The 21224-nt window shown below is 41.9% G+C and overlaps 1 protein-coding gene across 2 annotated transcripts in view; it reads left to right on the plus strand.

The window, feature by feature from the left end:
- The first annotated feature begins 564 nt into the window (after nucleotides 1–564).
- Nucleotides 565–21224, plus strand: part of LOC115482105 (neurotrimin-like) — a 546428-nt gene continuing 525768 nt past the window's right edge. For both annotated transcript variants that reach the window (XM_030221671.1, XM_030221672.1), the window contains exon 1: nucleotides 565–1666. In XM_030221671.1, coding sequence (XP_030077531.1) covers nucleotides 1500–1666 — 167 coding nt within the window. In that variant the 5' untranslated portion in view covers nucleotides 565–1499. The remainder of the gene's footprint in view (nucleotides 1667–21224) is intronic.

A 21224-nucleotide genomic window follows, 5' to 3' on the forward strand; every position in this document is an offset into this window, starting at 1 on the left:
AGGGGGGGGGGAGAGGAACAATAGTATGAGTTCATTGAGCTGGGTAGTTCTGTTACCATGTAAGACCTATACGATCAATGGATGCATGGTATAGTTGCCAGTCCTACCAGCCCAGCACTGATAGAGTTAATAAGTCACTGGACACTCAGAGCCCAGGACAGAAAAAGAAATTATATGCATGAGGCCTGGCTGTCTTTTCTTTTGTCAAGCTGTGATGTTCCTGGCCATCAAAAGCCAAAGAAAATTGGCAAAAAGAGAAAATGAAAATGCCAGGAACACTAAAGCATTGGCATTTGATATTTAAGCACAGGCTCAATACAAAAAGCTGATTTGCTGTGCTTGCAATCCTTTATATATTTTTTTTTTTTTTGTCCGTACAAGAGGAAAGGAATAGAGAAGAAATGGGTTAATGCCAAATTGCCCCACCCCTCCTCAAGCCCAGCTATGACAGGGTTAACATGGGGGAAGAGCTGCCACTCGCTATTCTGCGAGAGATTAATGCGCTAAGTCTGCTTCGAGTGTGTGTGTCTTTCTGCTGGAGAGAAAGTGGTGGTCAGTGATGGAGTTGCTGCCATGACAACCCTGGAAGTCGGTGTGTGATTCGGAGAGATGTTCTTAGGAGCCAGGCTGGGATGCTGGACCTGAGGAAAGAGCAGAGTTTGTGTGTTTCTCCTTCATACCTCATATAACATCCAGCTCCTTGCTGCATCTTCCTATAACAGAGCAGTGAAAGAGGGGGAGAGAGAGAGACAGAGAGAAAGAGAAAAGCCAGCTCCTCCACCGAGGATCTCTGTGCTGGGCTGGTGTTCCTTTCCTCCGAGGGATCACATACGGCAGCCCCACTTGCAGAGGTGGGACTGTGGGATTTGTCACATATGATCTGAGGAACTTGCACAGCAGGAGTGCTCGTCCATCCTTTCCTCTCCACCTCAGCTTTTGCATTCCTTTTTTTTTATTTTTTATGTTTTATTTTGTTGTGTTTTATTTTCACTTGCTGGAACAAGAGAGTTTGGAACTAAAGAGTTGGAATTTTTCTCTGTTAAATCTGAGCTCTTCAAAGACCACTTACACCTACCCATAATCCCCTCCCCCCCCACTCCAAATAATAACCGTAATAATAAATGAATACATAAATAAATAAAGCTAATATCACCAGGAGTTGTTTTTTGGCAAGTGAGATGCAGAAAGATTTGAACTACTGACTGGAAGCAGCAGCAGCTTGTGTGGTTTTTTTTCTTCAATGTACTCTCTCTGCGTTCTGTCCGCTGCCTCTCAAAGAGTGCTGAGGGCTCTCTACAGATGTCGTTTGGGGATCCTTTGATCTAATTTGTGGGAATATTAGTCTGGATTCTGGCCAAGTGGATTTGTCCTAGAGGAGCTTTTGAAAGCCTGAATTCTTGCGCACTGATTGCTGTGTGTTCTTGCACGCTCACTTTGCCCCTGTTGGGGAGGGGGGCTGTACGTGTGTGGGTAGTTTGATAAAGTTCTTGCTGCTGAGGATGGGGATCGGTGGGTACTTAGTCCTGCCCTGGAGATGCCTGGCTGTCCTCTCTCTCAGACTGCTCTTCCTTGTGCCCGCAGGAGTGCCAGTGCGCAGTGGGGATACTGCCTTCCCCAAAGCGATGGACAATGTGACTGTTAGACAAGGGGACAGCGCCATTCTCAGGTAAGAAGACATACCTTTATTTGGGAGTCTAACAGGAGGTGTGTGTTGGGGGAGGGAATACACTGAAATAACTGTGCTTTCTTCTTTGAGTGCCTAAATTCATTGCATGCCAGCCCCTGTGGAGTGTTAGCCTTGTGCCAGTCTAATTTGCCCACCACGTTAGCATAAGTTCAGCACAAGGGAGTTTAAGGACTGCATGTGAAATTTTCTATCCCAGTCACAGTTTTAGTTACAGAAAATAAAATGCTACCTCAACTGAGACACTGGATCTATGAGTTCACTGCTCTTGAGGAAGGGATACCTTTGGATATTGCATTGGACCTAAGGGACTTAGGGCCATATAGGCAGGAAGATCAGGAGCAAATATCTCATGGGGGGTGGGGGAAGATGATACTGTCCTGAATATTAAGACCTAGACCTGGACAGGAACTGCAGAAGGTTCAGATATGTCACACTGTACATTGGATGAGGGATTTATTCTTGTCCTTCAAGAATCAGAACTGGATCTGGTTTTCAGAGTAACCAAAACCTGTATATATGTATTCAACCAAAAGTAGGCAGATTGTACAACACATCATGCAAAGATGCCCACTTGCCTCAAAGAGCTTGCAGTCTCAGTGAGCACCTGAGGAAGCTGTAGCTAAATGATTTGCTGAAAGTTACAAAGCAGAACAACGAGAGAAGTAGTATTTGAATGCTAGCCCCTTGGTTACTCCTCCTGCAAACCCAACAGGTTTGTTGTATTTGAAGACTGGAAGACAATACTCATGTCCAAGAAATCAGGGCACTGTTTGCCTGTCTTCTCACATAGTCTTAATGACTGATTCTAGGATCCAGGGCTGCCTTAGCCAGTGTGTGTGTGTGTGGGGGGGGGGGGGGGGGGGGGGGAATTATCCTATGTTGAAAGAGGATTAGGACAGAGCAATAATACGGAATGATAATGTTCCTCTAATAGGATGGAAGTGTGGATTATAGCCAGCATGGTTGCCATCCTATATCACTTGCTGTTGGGAAGAGAAAAAAATGTCTACATCCTTCTAGGTCCATGTTTACCTGTATTCTTGATGTAATGTTTGAGTTATGTTGCCCAAGGCTGCAGGATACATGAGCATATGTTCTCTATACTGTGAATAGTTTTCACTGTTGAATAATACCCTACATGAAAGAAACAGTATGTGCCTACCACAGTAGACAGCATAGTAATGTATGTCAACTAGGGTTTACAGTAAGACTGCCAACAACATTAATTTAATACACTGGGTAAGCCAGAGCACCTGTGCCATGGACTGCCACACTGGGACAGATCCCTCAGTGTCAACAGATTCCAGGTTCTCTTTCTCTCTTCATAGCACCACTTCGCTAGATTTCCCTATATCTTTTGTATCTGTAAATCACTAACATCACCTTTGCTATAAACAGTGAACTTATATACTTCTGGTAAGACTCGGACAAAAAAAATGCAAAGCACGAGATAACCTTCATTGGTGAGTCAGCAGGTTTGAATCATGTGTGGAAGAGCCTTCTCTGACGTTAAACTCAAACTTCTGTGCTGCCAAATTCTCAAACATTGTATGTGGGGATATCAGTGATCAGGTACAATGTGGAATGAAACTGTACAGTCAATAAAGGCTAGACTATAATTCACACAGGATATAAGCAGCGTAGAAAAGATTCAGAGAGGGGTTAGCAAAGTGCTACAATCAGCACTGGAAGCTCTATGAAGTGAGACCTCAAGACCTCTGCATATATATTATACAGCTGTCTTATCCATGTTTTCAAGTTCAGTCCTCAAAGATTACAAACAAGCCAGGTTTTTAGGATAGCCTTCATGAATATGCATAAGAGAGATTGGGATACAATAGAGGTAGTGGACATGCAAATCTCTCTCATGCATTTTCATAGCATTACCACATTACCATGCATTAAAATATATGTATTCATATTATTTACCTCAGGTCCCATTTTATGCAGTGGGACCTGTTTATTAGTAGCACAGATCAACCCAGTATGAACTGTAGAAAATCTAGCTCTAAATGAGACTTACAGTCATTATCTGCCATTGTATTTCTGCTGTTTATGACATGCATATTTAATTTTTCTTATTGTTTATGGTATGTGATACCTTTTTGGGTAGTTGTTATGTATTTAAAGTTATTTAAACTTTTAATTGTATGTTTCATGTAGATATAGATTTATTTATGTGATATGTTTTGATCAATGTAAATTAGGAATATGGAATAAACAAAATTAAAGATTAAGGTTAAGATGATGCTCTGTGTGCAGTCACAAATTTCAGGAAGCCAACAATGACGGCACCCTGGTCAATGAAAACACAGAAACATGAATACCAGAGTATGATGGGTGCCCACAGCAAAAGAGATTCCATACTAAATAAATAAATAACTATAAATAAAAATAAAATAATGAGAAAAGAAGAAAGGAACTGAACTTTGAGTATGTAAGCGTGCTCTTGAGGCATGCGTAAAAGGTAATTGATGCTTATAATATAAAGCTGCTTAGTGCTTCTGGCAGTGGACAGGTACTGTGTACTTGATAAAATGTATTAGAGGCACTTTCTTGAATGACATCTGATTTTCTACATTCTGAATTCTCAGTTTGTAGTACTACATCCTAGAGCTATATCTGGCATCCTGTCCTCCAAGTATATTAACTACCCAGTGTCATGAGAAGGGTTGGTAATTATTTTATTCCTGACTTCACCGTGTGGTGCTAGTTTAAAAAGGGGAAATGAGACTTCCTTTATCAGGGAAGCTCAGTGTGTGTGTGCATTTCATTATGAGGTTGCACTCGGCAGGGCTTCTAGAAAACAGCATCTTAGAACGGTTGTCACACCAATGCACAGTCCATGATTTCACTAGTCCTTCCCATCATCTCTTCTTTAATTTATTTTCCATGCTCAGCAGTAGTTCTTTCCCTCTCCTTCATACTGGTCTTGTATCTGGAATGCAGTGCATGTAGCTTAAGTGACTGTGCATACTGAAGCTTAATGGGCCAAAATGGAGATTTAGAAGCATTCTGGTTAATATTTAGCCAATAGTGGTCAGTATTTTTTTTCAGTGCTGGCTGTTGCCAGCTAAAGTAGACTCAGACATTCAATGTTGGGCCATGTCCCCAGGCAGCAGCATTAAATATCTGAGTATGTCGGGACATATCCTTTCTGCTAGCACTTAATGAGTCCTGGCCAATATTCAGATGGGACCTGCTAGGTCCCCATAACCCTCCCCCATTCCAATCACTCCAATCCCTCCACTAAGTTCACCAATCCCCTCCCACATTCTGACTCCTCTCTGGCTTCCAGTTCTGACCCCTCTTATTGATCCCCCTCAATCCACTGACAGAAACTCTGATCCCTTCCCCCACCTCCTGGGCCCCCTCAGGTGTTTTTTTCAGGGTGGGAGGTGGTTAGTGACCACTGGGGGAGTCAGGGGAGGTCATCCCTGATTCCCTCTGGTGGTCATCTGGTCATTTAGGCCACATTGTTGTGGCTTGGTCATAAAAAAAAGGACCAAGTAAAGTCAGCCAAGTGTTGTGCTGCTGGACGCCCATCAGGGACGCCCTTCTTTTTTCCATTATCACTTGAGGACGCCCATCTGTTAGGCACACCCCAGTCCCGCCTTCGCTACGCCTCCGACACGACCCGAGGAACTTTGGTCGTCCCCGCGACGGGAAGCAGTTGGGGACGGCCAAAATCGGCTTTCGATTATGCCGATTTGGGCGACCCTGAGAGAAGGACGCCCATCTCCCGATTTGTGTCGAAAGATGGGCGCCCTTCTCTTTCGAAAATAAGCCTGATAATGTACCTTCTTGCATGCTCACTAACCGGTAACAAATATGAGATGGAGGGGCTGATAGTTCTTCTGATGATCATAGGAAGTGAGATGGCTTATATATAGTAATTAGACCAGTTAAATATTCAGGACTCAGCCCGTATAACATTTTAAAGATAAAAGTCAACACTTTAAATTCAATCCTTGCTTGCACAGGCAACCAATGCAATTCATGTAAAAAAGGGGTTGTGGGTTCAAACTTTTTACTTTTCAAAATCATTTTAGCAGCTACATTTTGTATTGACCCCATAATAATTTATTCACATTAATACACTGCCACTAGTTCTTCTATTTGATCCTTAAAGTCTTTGTCCTTGCCCTTACCTAATGTGCTGCAGCAGACCCTACAGTTCTCTCAGTCATAAGCACTGATGTTTCAGAAATATTGGGGGTGCCAAACATAATACAAATTACCCTCTCTGGACACAATGAAGGCACTTGCTCAATATTGGGGGTGCTCAGCACCCATTGGCACCTGTAGTTCCTATGCTGTCAGGGGGCCTTCTACAAAGGTGTGCTAGCGTTTTTAGCACATGCTAATGATGTTTGAGATGCCTCTAGGAATATATGGGTGTCTCTAGCATTTAGCACATGCTTATTTAACGCATGCACTAAAAACGCTAGCGTGCCTTTGTAAAAGGACCCCTCAGTAAAGAAGTGTGACATTATATTTCCTCTATGCCTCTCAACTAGTTAATGTTTCTAAATTGTCTGGTTAGTTAAAAATATACTCTCATACCTAGGAAAAGTAGGTACCAAAAAGCACACATGTCTATTAATTGGCGAAGTTACAAATATAAGATTCAGATGCTGAGCATATAGTGATTCATCTTTCCATATTTTCCTCCCTTCCTAGCCCTGTCTCTTCTGTGATTCATTTATGGAGCTGGAAATGGTTGTCTTCTTTTATAGCTAATGATCTGACAGCTTACAAATTAATTTGTTTGGTACATTAATGTATTTTGGAAGGCAAAGATCTGAGTTCCTAGAGTTGTGTACACCTCCCCCAGATTCTATATATGGCGCTTTGAGGTGCATGCACAAATTTGGATGCACGTTCACTTTGTATGTGCAACTTATTTAATTAATGAGTGAATCAGCGCTGATAATTGGGCAATAACAAGCAATTATCAGTATTAATTGGCAATAATTAGAATTTATGTGTGCATCGTTTTAGACGTATTCTATAAAGAAGTGCGCATAAACCCTAGTGTGCAGATCTGAAAAGGGGCGTGGGTGGGTTGGGGGGCGTGCCTAAAATTTATGTGCATTGTTATTGATGAATCAGCGGGATCCACGCCTAATTTACATGAGGATTTTCACCAGATTTTTGTTGGCGTAAATGGTTGTGCCTAAATGTAGTCACGGTTCCCGGTGCTGCTATTCTATAAACCACGCCTAAGTTTAAGCATGGTTTATAGAATAGCACTAAACACTATATTTTTTGGCGCTGATTTTTAAGTGCCGTTTATAGAAATGAGTCTTATGTGGAAGAGTAGCCCAGTGGTTAGTGCAGTGGGCTTTGATCCTGGTGAACTGGGTTCAATTCCCACTGCAGTGCCTTGTGACTCTGGGCAAGTCACTTAACCCTCCATTGCCTAAGTACAAAATAAATACGTGTATATTAATGCTATTTAACAAAATTGTAAGTTTTATGTCAAGTAGTACCTTCTGTACACTGCCTTCGGTGAATCTCTTCATAATGGCAGTTAATAAATCCTATGAAATAATACGTAAACCGTCTTGATTGTAACCACAGACAGTCCCTTTCCCTTTCATGTCTTTCTCCATTGATGTTACTGCCATAGGTCATGGGTAAAAGACTAAGGGCCCTGTTTACTAAAGTGTGTTAGCATTTTTGGCATGTGGTAACCGTGTAGATGCCCACAGGAATATTGCGAGCATCTACACGGTTATTGTGCACAAATGCTTAGCACTTGCTAAAAACACTAACGCGCTTCTAGCGCGGCTTAAGTAAACAGGGCCCTAAAATAAATCAGATTTCCAGGGTCTGTCACAACATTGTGAGAAAGTTAAAATTGCAGAAAGGATTTCCGAATCCACAACAGCTTCCCTGTAGAGAGCTTTGTACTTGCTTGGCAAGGACCTGTGATTCCATTTTCATAGCCAGTCATGGAGAAAAGTATATATTAAGAGGTAATCAGTTATACTAAGAACTTACCTGCAACATTTTAAAAGTTCTGGAGTTTACAGATGGAAATTACATTTTTTAAAAGTAATTATGTCTCAGCTACTTTGTCTGCACATTTCCTATTTAAGGGCTCCTTTTACTAGGTGTTGGTAAGCCCAATGCAGGCTTACCGCTCGCTCTACAGGAAGTACCACTGGGCTATCGCAGCAGCCCGGTGGTACTTCCCACACCTAGTGTGCTGTCATTTCCGGCACTACAAAAATGTATTTATTTTTGTAGTGCCAGAGTGTACCCAGCAGTAATTGGGCAATGATGTCTGTTGCCTGGTTACCGCCGGGTTAACGCGGGAGCCCTTACTGCCACCTCAATGGGTGGCGGTAAGGGCTTCCCCCTGAAATGTACGCGTGGCAATTGCTTTACTTGCCACATGGCCATTTCCTGCAGGAAAGCAAGACTTCCCTTTTACCAGCTGTGGTAAAAAGGTGCCTCAGCACACATGTAAAACATGCACCAATGCCAGCACCAGCCCCCTTTTGCCGCAGCTTGGTAAAAGGGTTCCTAAATGCCTCAGGCAATGCCTTGTGCCACCAGATGCATCTTGAGCTGTGATGCAAGTTAGCCGCATCATCCATGGTCAGGGAAACAGAAAGGAAGTAGCCAAATTAGTACTATTTTTTAAAATAAATTTCATGAGTATAATTCGGAACCATTTTTCAGCTACTTCCTTAAAATATTATTATTGTCTTCTCTGTCTTCTGAAGGTTGATGAGAAAAAGATCAGCAGATCACTTTATAGTGATATTTTTGTATGCTGCAAAGACAGCAGGGGCTTATGATCCAACCAGTTAGTTTTACTCTTGTAACTGGCTCAGATAGAGATTATCAGGGTAACACTATAAATTGGTGTCTCAGTCTAGGCGCTCCAATGCCCTGCGCTTTACGTCAATTCTATAACAGCATTTTGGTGCCAAAGTTCCGTTATAGAATACTAGCGTAAGCCAGCATCGACCCATGTTTAGACATTCCCTCTTATACCAAGAGGGCAGGTATGATAGAGGTTTATAAAATACTAAGTGGAGTGGAATGGATAGACATGAATCACTTGTTTACTCTTTCTAAAATACTAGGACTAGGGGGCATGCAATGAAGCTACTAAGTAGTATATTTAAAACAAACCAGAGAAAATATTTCTTCACTCAATGTGTAATTAAACTCTGAATTTGTTGCCAGAGAATGTGGTAAAAGCAGTTAGCTTAGCGGGGTTTAAAATGGTTTGGATAATTTCCTAAAAGAAATATCTATAAGCCATTATTAAGATGGACTTGGGGAAATCCAGTGCTTATTTCTAGGATAAGCAGTATGAAATCTGTATTACTGTTCTGGGATCTTGCAGGTACTTGTGACCTGGATTGGCCACTATTGGAAACAGGATAATGGGCTTGATGGACCTTCTGTCTGTTCCATTATAGCAAACACTTATGTTTATATATTCTTAATGGCAGGTGTAGGTTGACACATCTATGTGTGCCAAATGCTGAATCTAATTTATAGTATTCTATAAACTTTGTACATAATTCGGAGACATGCCCATGGCCTGCCCATGATCTGCCCACATGTCCGTCCTTCCTTGTCATTAGGTGCTATGACACTTATGTGCTACCTTATAGAATAGTGCTTAGTGCACATAGGCACTTGTCATTTAATAGCACCTTTGAGACACATAAGTAGTGCATACCTCTAGGCACCAGTTTTTAGAATTGCCTCATATCAAACATATAAACGGAAGCGACCGACTCACCTGCAAATGCGCAGTAGATGACGTGATGACGTCAGAGGGCGGAACAGAGGAGGAAATGGAGTCGGAGTCACTGTCGGACGCTGCCGCCTGGAAACGAACATCGCGCGCACCAACCTCCACCCTCCCCCCATCCCCACCGCCGCTCCCGCCCTCCTCCGCATCGTGCCCCCTGCACTGACCTGACAGCGCCTCTCACCTCCCTGTGGAAGCACAGCAGGCAGCAGCAGAGCAATCTGCTGCTGTCTGCAGCGCTTTCACATGGAGGTGAGAAGCGCTGTCAGGTCAGTGCAGGTGGCCCGGCACGGAGGGGGGAGGGAGCGGCGGCGAGGAGGGTAGCTGGAAATCTCACCCGTTTTTATGGGCTTAATGGCTAGTGTATTATATTGAGCAAAATGATGGCATAGCTTATTTATATTGTTTGCAAGAGAACGTATATGGTACCTAGAAAAAAGAACAGGTGATTATGGCCAAACCTTCTGCGAATCCATGATCCTTGTGTTCTCCTCCCAGGAATACTACCACTATCAAAGAGATGAAGAAAACCGGCTTAAGATGCCCTTTTTTTGCTGTTTTCTATGACAGATATATCTAGCCTCATTCTGAATTCATACACTGCACTCTCCTCATCTGGCAGACTGTTCTGTCCATACAGCATTCTCTGTGAAACAAAAGTGTTTTGTAACCTTAACTCTAATGCTAGAGCATGTTTCATTTCCCCCCAGTACAACAAACTTCACTAGGGTCTAGGAATACCACACAACCTACCCTGACTATACTCTGACAGGCCTAAAGATGTTTAGCATACACATTCTCCTCCTTCCCCCACACAACACAACGTTAATCTCTAATATCTGGGATGAACATGTCAAGCTTATCCAGTCTTTTCTTATGAATTTTATTCTAACATATCACACTGATTTTGTTGCATCTTGCTAGCCTTCCCATGCTTTTCATCTCTAGTGAGAAGCCTAGAACGCGAAGGAAGAGTTATTTCTCTTCAGTCATCCTCTTTAATAGGGCTCAGTCTGTTATTTGCTTTCAGACCTCTGCAGATCACTGTTGAGTTTTAGTTTGATGCTGTAGTAACCAATGTAGTTCCTTTCTTTTTCTATGCTGACTGATCCCATTGTTGTATAGGTCAACACTAAAGGAGATTTCCTTTAGCCAGGTAGTAAATTTACAGTGTAGAAGTTGGTCCTACCAGTGGAAGAATAATACAACAGATCTGAAATCTTTGTTGAAGCTGCAAGGATGAGAATGCTACTCAATTTCCAGTCAGTTCTCAATGGCTAAAAGAATATGGTTGAAAACCATGGTTAGGTGGTAGTAGTCTACTCACTCCAAGAACTCCAGTACTGAGTCTGTTTTACCAAATGCACCTTTTATTGCTTCTGTATGAATTCATACAGTATCCAATACCAATATGTTGCAAAATCATAACTTCACCTCATTCATACACCATTCACCCATATAACCTAACACTTTAAATCCAATGTCATACTAACACAATAGCATAACATAAACATATGATTTCATACAGTGTTGTGCTGCTGGAAAAAAAAGACCCAAATGGCCTATTACAAGTCACAAGAGATTTATAGCTTGAGGGTATCCTTTGAAGGTCCTGAGAACCACTTTTAAAAGAGCTCTGTATGCTCACCGCCCATGGTTATTTTTACCTAAGCAGAAATCTCCTCGTAGCACTGTGGCTTGTGTTATTCCATTCTCACCTAGGGCAACGGGGATTTGCTCCATCATCCACAAGTACTGGCATGTTCTAGCTGTTCACCCTGAATTTAGGGAACACCTGAAAGTAGCATATACACAGCAATCCAATATTGGAGAATGATTGAAACGACCTAAACAAGCTATAGGCAATGGCAGGCACTCCCCTTGTGGGTGGTGCGTGTATTGCCGATATTCTTGTGACACCAGCGGGGCACCATTCCCCGCACTGACAAGCAGTTTGTGTTGAGACAAAATACATCTTGTACCAGAGAATGAATAATTTACTGCATCATATGTCCTTGTGGACTGTATTATATAGGACACACCAAAAGACAATTCAAAGTTCGGCTTGCAGAGCATATTAGTAACTTGCGCCTCAATAAAGTGGAAATGCCACTTGTTGCCCACTGGAATGAATTCAATCATTCCATTGATCAACTTCGATGTGTCATATTGATGCAGGTCCCTCCTCTTAGTAGAGGAGGAGACATTAGTGCTCGTTTGCTGAGTATTGAACAACGGTATATATTTACTTGGGGAACGGTGACTCCGCATGGTCTCAATCAAGAGGTTGGTTGGGTGTAGGGCAGTGCGCCTTTAAATGTTTTAGGGCATGGCTTTAGACGCTGGGTATTTATAGCAGGAAGTACAAGTCCAAGTCATGTAGTTCGGTGGTGGGGTCTTCAACACCCGCTTTTTGTGAGTACCTGTCAGGCAGGCAGTCATTCATCGGAATGATAGTAAGTGAATTAAGTTGATTTAGTATGTGGTCTAATTATATATGTGTAAAGTTGACTTCAATAGTGATATTATATTGTAATGTTGCAGACAAAAAGCGGTTCCTCCTGAGGAAGAGAATCGAAATACGGGGCAGCATTGGGGAACCGTTCTGAGCAGGAACAGTATATCTGTCCTGAAGGTGGTTTTGATATTTGTTCACCCATTGCCTACACTTGAGTACAACGGAGTATATCCGGTGATGTGCTACTGATATTGGCAGCTGTTCCTGGTTCGAGTGTGGATGATATAGAGGCTGAATAAGAGGAACTTGGGACAAATGTCATGGTTTGCGATCTGTGATCTATGAATTAGCTGGCTTGGATAACGACACAGTATATAAAGACTTGTGATAGGCCATTTGGGTCTTTTTTCCAGCAGCACAACATTGTATGAAATCATATGTTAGGTTGAAGTACAAATTTATGCTATTGTGTTAGTATGACATTGGATTTAAAGTGTTAGGTTATATGGGAGAATGGTGTATGAATGAGGTGAAGTTATGATTTTACAACATATTGGTATTGGCTACTGTATGAATTCATACAGAAGCAATAAAAGGTGCATTTGGTAAAACAGACTCAGTACTGGAGTTCTTGGAGTGAGTAGATATAATTGCCACTCCGGTAGTTTCAAAGATTATCCCCTGATTAGTAAAGTAGGTGGTAGTAGTGCCATGCAGATCACCAGAGTTTGGGGCTCCAGGCCATCAGACCAGTGGAGAGAGAGAGGGGTTGGTTGTGTCATATAAATGGAAGTCTTTGGAGAATGAGGCCCTCTGCTAGTTCAATGAGGCTATTAAAAGGTTAAACTGTGGGGAACACTCCCCTTCTTAATTCTTGCTGAGACTAGGTCCAAAATTTGATTTGAATTTTCTACCAAGAAATCTAAGGGAACTAGTTTGTAGAAGCTGAGTTTTGCATACATACAAATCTAATTATATTGTTTTGCCTATGGATTTCTTTTTACCTATAAATACATTTTGTTGGCACACCTGTCTGCCTACAGACTGAACTTTCCATTCTCATCAGCTGGGGTCACCCAACTGCATGGAGTGGTCCTCTGCCTACTTTCTAATGCTTAGCACATCAGACAGAGAACCAAGGGAGCATGATTTGAATCCCACCACAACTCCTCGTGATCTTGGACAAGTCACTTAACCCTCCCTTGACTCAGGAACAAACTTAGATTGTGAGCTTTCCAGGGACAGAGAAATACCTAATGTACTTGAATGTAGACTGCTTCAATAGCTTTTGGGCTTGAGGTGGTATAAGTGCTCAGGATAGTAGAACAATAGGGGTGCACCCTATTATTTATTGGTTGGGACCAGAACCAGGACTAGGAATTCTTAGGAGGTTGGGCAAGCTTAGCATCAGACTTCACACTTCACACAATGATGAAGACCACACCAGGTCTTTTGAAGAAAGACCCCTTACTGTCCTCTTACTGATGGGTATGGCTCTCAACATTTCAAAACAGATGGCCAACTATACACAGTAGATATGCCCCTCTCTTCCAGTAACACAAAAATTGCATGCATATACTCCTTATTTATCTTTGTTACACAAGCCCACTCACCAGATAGGTGAGGGCTTGGCTTGTCTTGCACATTTCAATTGCTGGTACACGTAAGCAGATTCAATTAGTTGGTAAACACTTATTGGCTTCTTGGTATCTAGATGATAGACACAGCGATGATGGTGTTATCAGATAGTGAACAGTTCTTTTTCTCCTCCTGTCTGCTATGGTTACAAGAGACAAGATGCCTGGATGACGCAGAAGGTACCCAGAATGAATCCTCTCGCCTTCTTCCCTGGACTACACAGAGGTGGGAAGGTTCCACACACCTCCCCACTAAAACAAGCCAGCAACAGGGTTTCAGGTGTGTTACTTGTCCTTTGGTCCTTGGATCCTTGTTCTTTAGCAAGTGCATTTTAATGACAACTCATGGGACTGTAGCAGGCTGATTCTGCATTAAGAATTACTACATCAGGTTGGACTGGAGGGATCTCTCTTTTGGGTCAAAGGCAGGAGATGGAATCCAAGGCGTGGATAAACACATGGGGAGAGGTAGGGGAGGTTACTGCTGCTACCATATCCTTCTCACATTATTATAAACCCTCCTAACCTTCCTTCAGTTTCCAGAAGCTTCTATACTATTCCCCTTAGTTCTTTGCCTCTCTGAAAGCTTCTAGTGAGCATGTGATTTCCTGACAAGTGAAAAGAAACAGCAAGTTCACAGAAAGGCCACAATAGAAACTGGCTCCATACTGTCTATCTGCTGAGTGCTAGGGGTATGGAACACATTGCTGAAATAGAATGCAGGCAGTCTTTTCCTGTTGGCTGTCAGAGCTACATAAGCCAGCAATAGAATTAACTTTTACTGAACTGATGCACTGTGCATGACATAGAGAATTCAAGACAGCACAAACTACTGCTGATGATGTTACACCTTCTCCCCTCCCAGGAATAAATGAGTTCTAACAATCTATGGGAATCATTTGTGAGTCTTCACCCCTAACTGTCTCCTAATATATAGGGATCCAATGGTAATGGTCCCAGGAATCCCACTAGGGGGTCCTCCTAGGAAATTACAAGAAACAATACAATATCCAAGATCCACATAATTTTTTTCCAGATATAAATTTATTTCAGCTATAAAGACCTTTTCTGTTAAAGAAAAAGCAACATTTTCAAACTTGATATAATTCAAAAATGTATAACATGGTGGCAACAGAGTTCTAGTCACTCCCCAATGGTATTGCGATCACCAGAGGGGAAAAAAAATCTGAGTTATGGGAAAATTGAAGTAGAGGAATCACAAATGTGAACCAGGTATGAGGAGGGCTGGTCACATAATGATCTCCTAAAATTAGGGAAACCTTGCCTGTTTCTCTGGGTGAAACAGGAGGATCAGAGGCCACACCAAAAATCAGCTGCAGCTGTGTCTCCATGCGTGACAGGATGGGGACTTCGCAGAGATCTCCTTTATTAGTTCCCATAATACAATAACATTAAGCATCATGAAACTTGGAGTTGGAGCATTATTGAGCTAAGGACCCTGTTAGTGTTAGTTAGCGTTAGTGTTTTTAGCGTGCCTACATTTAGCGTGGTCACTAACCATGTAGGCAACTATAGGGATATTGTATACACGTACATGGTTAACACGCGTTAAAAAGTTTACGCGCCTACAACACTGCTTAGTAAACAGGGCCCTAAAACTGTTACAAGGAGCATCATAAACGGTTCCAAATATTTATTAGCCAAACAATTTATGATGATGATGATAATTGAGTGGCCTCCAGTGTGGAGATCATGAACCATTTCAGTCTGTCAGGTGTCTCCTATGTTGAAGACCACATCTACCCTAATTTATTACTAAGTATTGTCTCCTGAGTGGAGAGCAACTGCTAACAAAAATAGTTATTTGACACAAAGGACAACAAAATAATAATAATTCCAAATATTTTTATATGAAGTTTTGTATGAGTTATATGAAAGTTCTCTTTATTTGCTAATCATAATAACACAACTTTCTTTAACCTCATGATCTAGGGAAAAGAAATACAAAAAAAACCCAGGGTCCATCTTGGGAGTCAGCACCCAAGAAAAAGATCTAGGTGTCATTGTAGACAGTATGCTGACATCTGCCAAGTTTATGGTGGTGGCCACGAAAGCAAACAGGATGCTAGGAATTATTAGGAAAGGGATGCAAAATAAGATCAACAATATTATAATGTCCTGTATCGTGACCACTGTTCACTAAGATCCAACAGGCTTTAACCGGCAGAAAATGTCAGTGCTATTTAAATCATAGAGCTCCACCTCTTTGATCAAAATATAGCCTATCACATTCCAGACCTATTCAAATAAAAGCGGACCATTCAACTCTCATGTTCAATCCATTTATAGAATAACATAATATAACATGATTTTATTCTTATAGCCTGCAATAAGTACATAAGTAATGCCACACTGGGAAAAGACCAAGGGTCTATCGAGCCCACGACAGCGGCCAATCCAGGCCAAGGGCACCTGGCAAGCTTCCCAAACGTACAAACATTCTATACATGTTATTCCTGGAATTGTGTGTATAGAATCCATGCGGATTACACATAAAGAGTCTGGATATCCCAGGAAATACAGTAACAAAAGTAATTTACTAATACATTCATCTCCTTCCATAGTTCCTAAAGCAATTGTCAAAAATGTATATAATTTGACTCCTGAATTATCACAGGGGGAACTTCTCAGCCTATTTTATCTGTCTGATAAGAAAGCAGAGAATTTATACATTTCTTTCTAATTTTACCCTTCATTGATGAAAAGGAAAATACATTTATAGACCTGGAAGCATGAAGAGGGCTTGACAAAGCAAAACATCAAATCAGATAAACTGGAGCTAGACCATAAGAAACCTTATACATCAAACAACAAAATTTGAACATGACCCTTGCAGCTATGGTCAACCAGTGAACTTTAGAATAATACGCTGACAAATGATCAGAACGTTTTAAAGAAAATATTTAACTTTAGTGCAGTATTTTGAATTGTCTGTAACTTATGCATTAAGACTTGAGAACAGCCTAGGTAAATAACATTACAATAATCTAATGAGCTCAACAACAAAGCCTGAACCAGTAGCTGAAACTGATGGACATGAAATAATTTACATAATTTTTGCATATGAGAATTTTTTTTTCATCACTTTATTAACCTGAGGCTCCAAAATGCCCATAGAGTCTAACATCAACCCACACCCCCAAACCCTCACTGAGGTAGAGAAAGAATAAACTTGTTGTCCAATTACATTGCTGGACTCTATAGGCCCTCAGGAGCCATTAATCAACAACAGCTTTGTTTTTTCTGTGTTCAACTTTAATCTTTGCACCATCATCCAATGTTCAACAGTATAGAATATCAACTGCAAAGCAGGCAATTCAGCAGCCACATCCCCCCCCCCCCCCCCCCCCCGTGGTGCATAATAAATGTAAGCAACTTGTCATAGAATTTCCCTTCATGTGTTTAGAGTTAGTCCTGCTATTCAGCAGGCCTAAATTAAATGGATAACTGTTCCATTAACTGGATAACGGTGGTCCTAAACTAACAGTGATTCTTAGTCCAGCTCTTCTATAATTGGAAAAAAAAAAACAACAACAAAAAAAGAAAATTACGTCCAATGTGACTGCTGATTGTGTTTGTTCAGCAAAAGCTGACAGCTTGTGTGTAGTCCAAATGGAAGGAACAGCGCCTGCCGTGTCACAGTTTGACGTTGTTCTCGCATGTGGGGATTGTTGACATAGCACTTATTTTTGCTGGTAATGTAGCCTCTGTGCTCCACTCTGAAAGTGTGAAAAAGAAACAAGCAATCCGGCCTTGGCTGAGCTCATGCTTGTAGGCAAAGCACTGTCATGGCTTGCTAGCATACAGGAGGCTGTAAAGGATTAAAGGATTACAGTTTCCCAATTGGTAACTCCCGTAACTTTACTAAAGCTTAGTTCAAAGTTATCATCTGCAGAAGGGCCCATTTTATTCTTATGGGCCCTGCTGCAGATAACTTGAGCTAAGCTTTAGTAAAAGACCCCCTTAGTACTATAGTAAATGATGGCAGACAAAAGACCATCTGGCCTGTATGATTTACCCAGTTATCCTGTCCTTGTTACTAAGGAAGCGAGAGAGTGTGACTACCTGCTAGATATCAACTTATCTAAGGCAGTCTTTTTGGTCGTCCTCCTTTGTACACCACCATGTTATGCAGAAGAGTATGCAAGATCTCCACTTAAATTTCCTTTAGCATCCACCTGTTTTATTCTAACCACAAAGCTCAATAACAATCTAAATAACTAGGAATGCTAGTGTTGCTGTTTTAGGCTCATTGCCATGCTAGGTGGCACCCTGGGTAGTGTTGTGTGTGTGTGTGGGGGGGGGGGGGGGGGGGGCTGAACTGGCCATGAGGCAGAAACCTTACTTAGTGATGTGGTGTGTATGCCAGACTACCCTTTTAATAAAATGGCTATCACCTGGATTTCAATTTCTGCATAAGACCCCGGAGCACTCTTGCACTACAGTGGTGGCATGGAGCATTTTTATTCTATCCCCTGATCAGGTGTGCTGGCACCTCAGTAGGACACCAACCTTGTCTAGTTCTACAAATAGCTCTGGGCTGTTGCATGAACATCTGGACTGCTAAGTCCCATGTATAGTCAGACAGACCCAGCTACTTCAGTCCCTGAATTTCTTTTAGGACTTCTCATTATGATAGAACTTGCAGCTTGTGGCAAACCCAACTGCTATTCTTGCTCTACCACTGCAACCTTCCAGACAAATTTGGTTATATAATTAACTAGCCAGCTTATTTTCGAAAGAGATCGCCGGCCATCTTCCGACACAAATCGGGAGATGGCAGGCTATCTCCTGAACCCGGCCAAATCAGTATAATCGAAAGCCGATTTTGGCCGGCGCCAACTGCGTTCCGTCGCAGAGCCGGCCAAACTTCAAGGAGGAGTTTCGGCAGGGTAACGAAGGCGGGATGGGGCGTGGTTACGAGATGGCCAGCTTCGCCCGATAATGGAACAAAGATGGCCGGCTCTGATGAGCATTTCGCCGGCTTCACTTGGTCCATTTATTTTTAGGACCAAGTGTCAAAAAAGTGCCCCAATTGACCAGATGACCACCGGAGGGAATCAGGGATGACCTCCCCTTACTTCCCCAGTGGTCACCAACCCCCTCCCACCCCCCAAAAAACAAAAAAAACAACTTTTTTTCCAGCCTCTATGCCAGCCTGAAATGTCATAACCTGCTCCCTGACAGCAGTATGCAAGTCCCTAGAGCAGGTTTTAGTGGGTGCAGTGCACTTCAGGCAGGTGGACCCAGGCCCATCCCCCCTACCTATTACACGTGGTGGTAAATGGGAGCCCTACACCCCCCCCAAACCCACTGAACCCACATCTAGGTGCCCCCCTTCACCCATAAGGGCTATGGTAATGGTGTAGAGTTATGGGGAGTGGGTTTTGGGGGGGATTTAGGGGGTTCAGCACCCAAGGTAAGGGAGCTATGCACCTGGGAGCTATTTGTTTTTTTAATTTTTAGAAGTGCCCCCTAGGGCACTAATGCAGATCCTTCACCATTTTAGTACCCCTTTTCTGGGTTGCCTTCATTTTATCTATACCCTTCTGGACTTAAGGCCTTCAGAACTTGAAAAATACTTCAAATGAGGTCTCACTGGTGACCTGTACAATAGCATTATCACCTCTTTTCTTCTACTTATACCCCTGCTTATACATACTAGCATCCCTCCAGTTCTGACCACCTCCTTTTTACACTACCTTATCTTGAAATCATCAGATGTAATCGAGATCTGTTTACTGCTTCATGGACATCAGTGTCTCATCCTAGTACATCACCTTGAACTTTGCTTTGGAAAGGCAAGTCATTAAATTCAAAATACAGCTTCTGGATTTCTACACCTAAAATGCATAATTTTGCATTTTGTTTGTATTGAAACTTAACTGCCAGACCATCCACCACTCTTGGAACTTTTCTCAATCACTTCTCTTTCCGTCTACTCGCTCAGGCATATCATCTGTAAAAAGATACATTTCCCTCCAAATCTCTCCACTATAGCACTTGGAGAATATTAACTTGCCATCTTCTCCAAACCAAAGATAATGGCCCAAACTAAAGGAGAGCCCCCCACCCACCCACCCATGGCTAACTCAGTGAAAAGGTGGAATATTTCAGAAGCTCATCTAGATGCAAGGTCTGCACATACCTCCTAACCAATTTTCAAAGAGAAATTACCCAGGTTTGACTGTGCAAAAGAAAAAAAACACATATACGTATTTGAAAATCACATACATGTGCATATTTTGCCTCCCCCCCCCCCCCCCCCCCCGAACCTCCTTCTGCCTCTCAGGATGCCATTTTCTCCATGTCTTAGCATAGTTGCCTTGTGAAATTTGGTGGCTGAATTCATCAACACAAATGTTCAGGCTTCTGAAAATTGTCCTGAACATATCTAGTTATATAGAAAAAAATATATACATAATAGCAGAACTAATTCATGCCCCAAATGGCTTGAAAGATGTCTTCAACAGAATGCCACTAGACACAAATCCCATCTAGTTTAGCCATTTTCTTTACCTAGCTCAACACTACAGACCTTACTTGAAAACTGTCTTTACTTTCACTTTCTTATCCTTAAGTATCCATTGCCCTTTTGAATTCTGTTAACAGAATTCCACACATCACGTGATGACTCCCTGTTCTAGACCACTGGAGGTTACAAACAGGTCAGGCTGTCTGGCAATTCACCATGGATGTTCATCAGATGCTACAGCATACATTCAAGTTTCTGAAGCAGATTAACATGCACTTTTTAGGCATCCTGAGAGTTGGACATGGGTGTGGTCTTCAAACACTGGTGTTGGCTTTCTCTGTTTTAAAGCCTCTTTCCACTAATAGCTGCTGTTTATTTCCATCACCTCCATTACTTCTGGTACCCCCGTTTCAAGGAATGTGAACAGGGCAACATGTTTCAGTTTGTTCTCATTTGTTTGGGATTGGTTCTCAAATTTTAGACTTTTTTCGTTGGTTCATACATTCTTTTTTCATAAGATTCTGTAATGCATGCTAAAACTTTTTAATCATGCTGATAGACTTCACACACACACACACACATTAATTCATAGGTTAATGCACATTAGAAATTTTAAGGTGCACTAGTTAACCAGTGGGCTTTTATCATGGTGAACTGGGTTTGATTGCCACTGCAGCTCCTTGTGACTCTGGGCAAGTCACTTAAGCCTCCATTGCCTCAAGTACAAAAATAAGTTCCTGTATATAATATGTAAACCGCTTTGATTGTAACCACAGAAAGGCAATATATGAAATCCCACCCCCTTTCCCTTTCCTTTTCTTAATGAATACACATTCCTATCTGGATCCTTCTTCCCAGCTGGCAAGGTATTTTAGTGCTAGAGAAGCAAATTATTATCTCACCTTTGCTATTCACTATGCAGTCTTTGCCTTACCCATTTTTCCATAAGTTTCACTTTAGATTGTAAATGCACTGTAGCAAAAACTTGCAATCAGTGTTTACTTGTACATTTTGACAGCTCTCTAGAAATAGTAAGTATGGCTTTCGCTATTATTTCTGTACCACGGCAGCTACCACTTCCTCCTCCTTTCCTAGTTTTTTTTTTTTTTTTTTTTTTTATCTTCAGAGCACTATGCAATAGCATGAGCCACTGAAGG

The sequence above is a fragment of the Microcaecilia unicolor genome, chromosome 12 (assembly GCF_901765095.1).
Source record: "Microcaecilia unicolor chromosome 12, aMicUni1.1, whole genome shotgun sequence".
Classification (NCBI taxonomy): domain Eukaryota; kingdom Metazoa; phylum Chordata; class Amphibia; order Gymnophiona; family Siphonopidae; genus Microcaecilia; species Microcaecilia unicolor.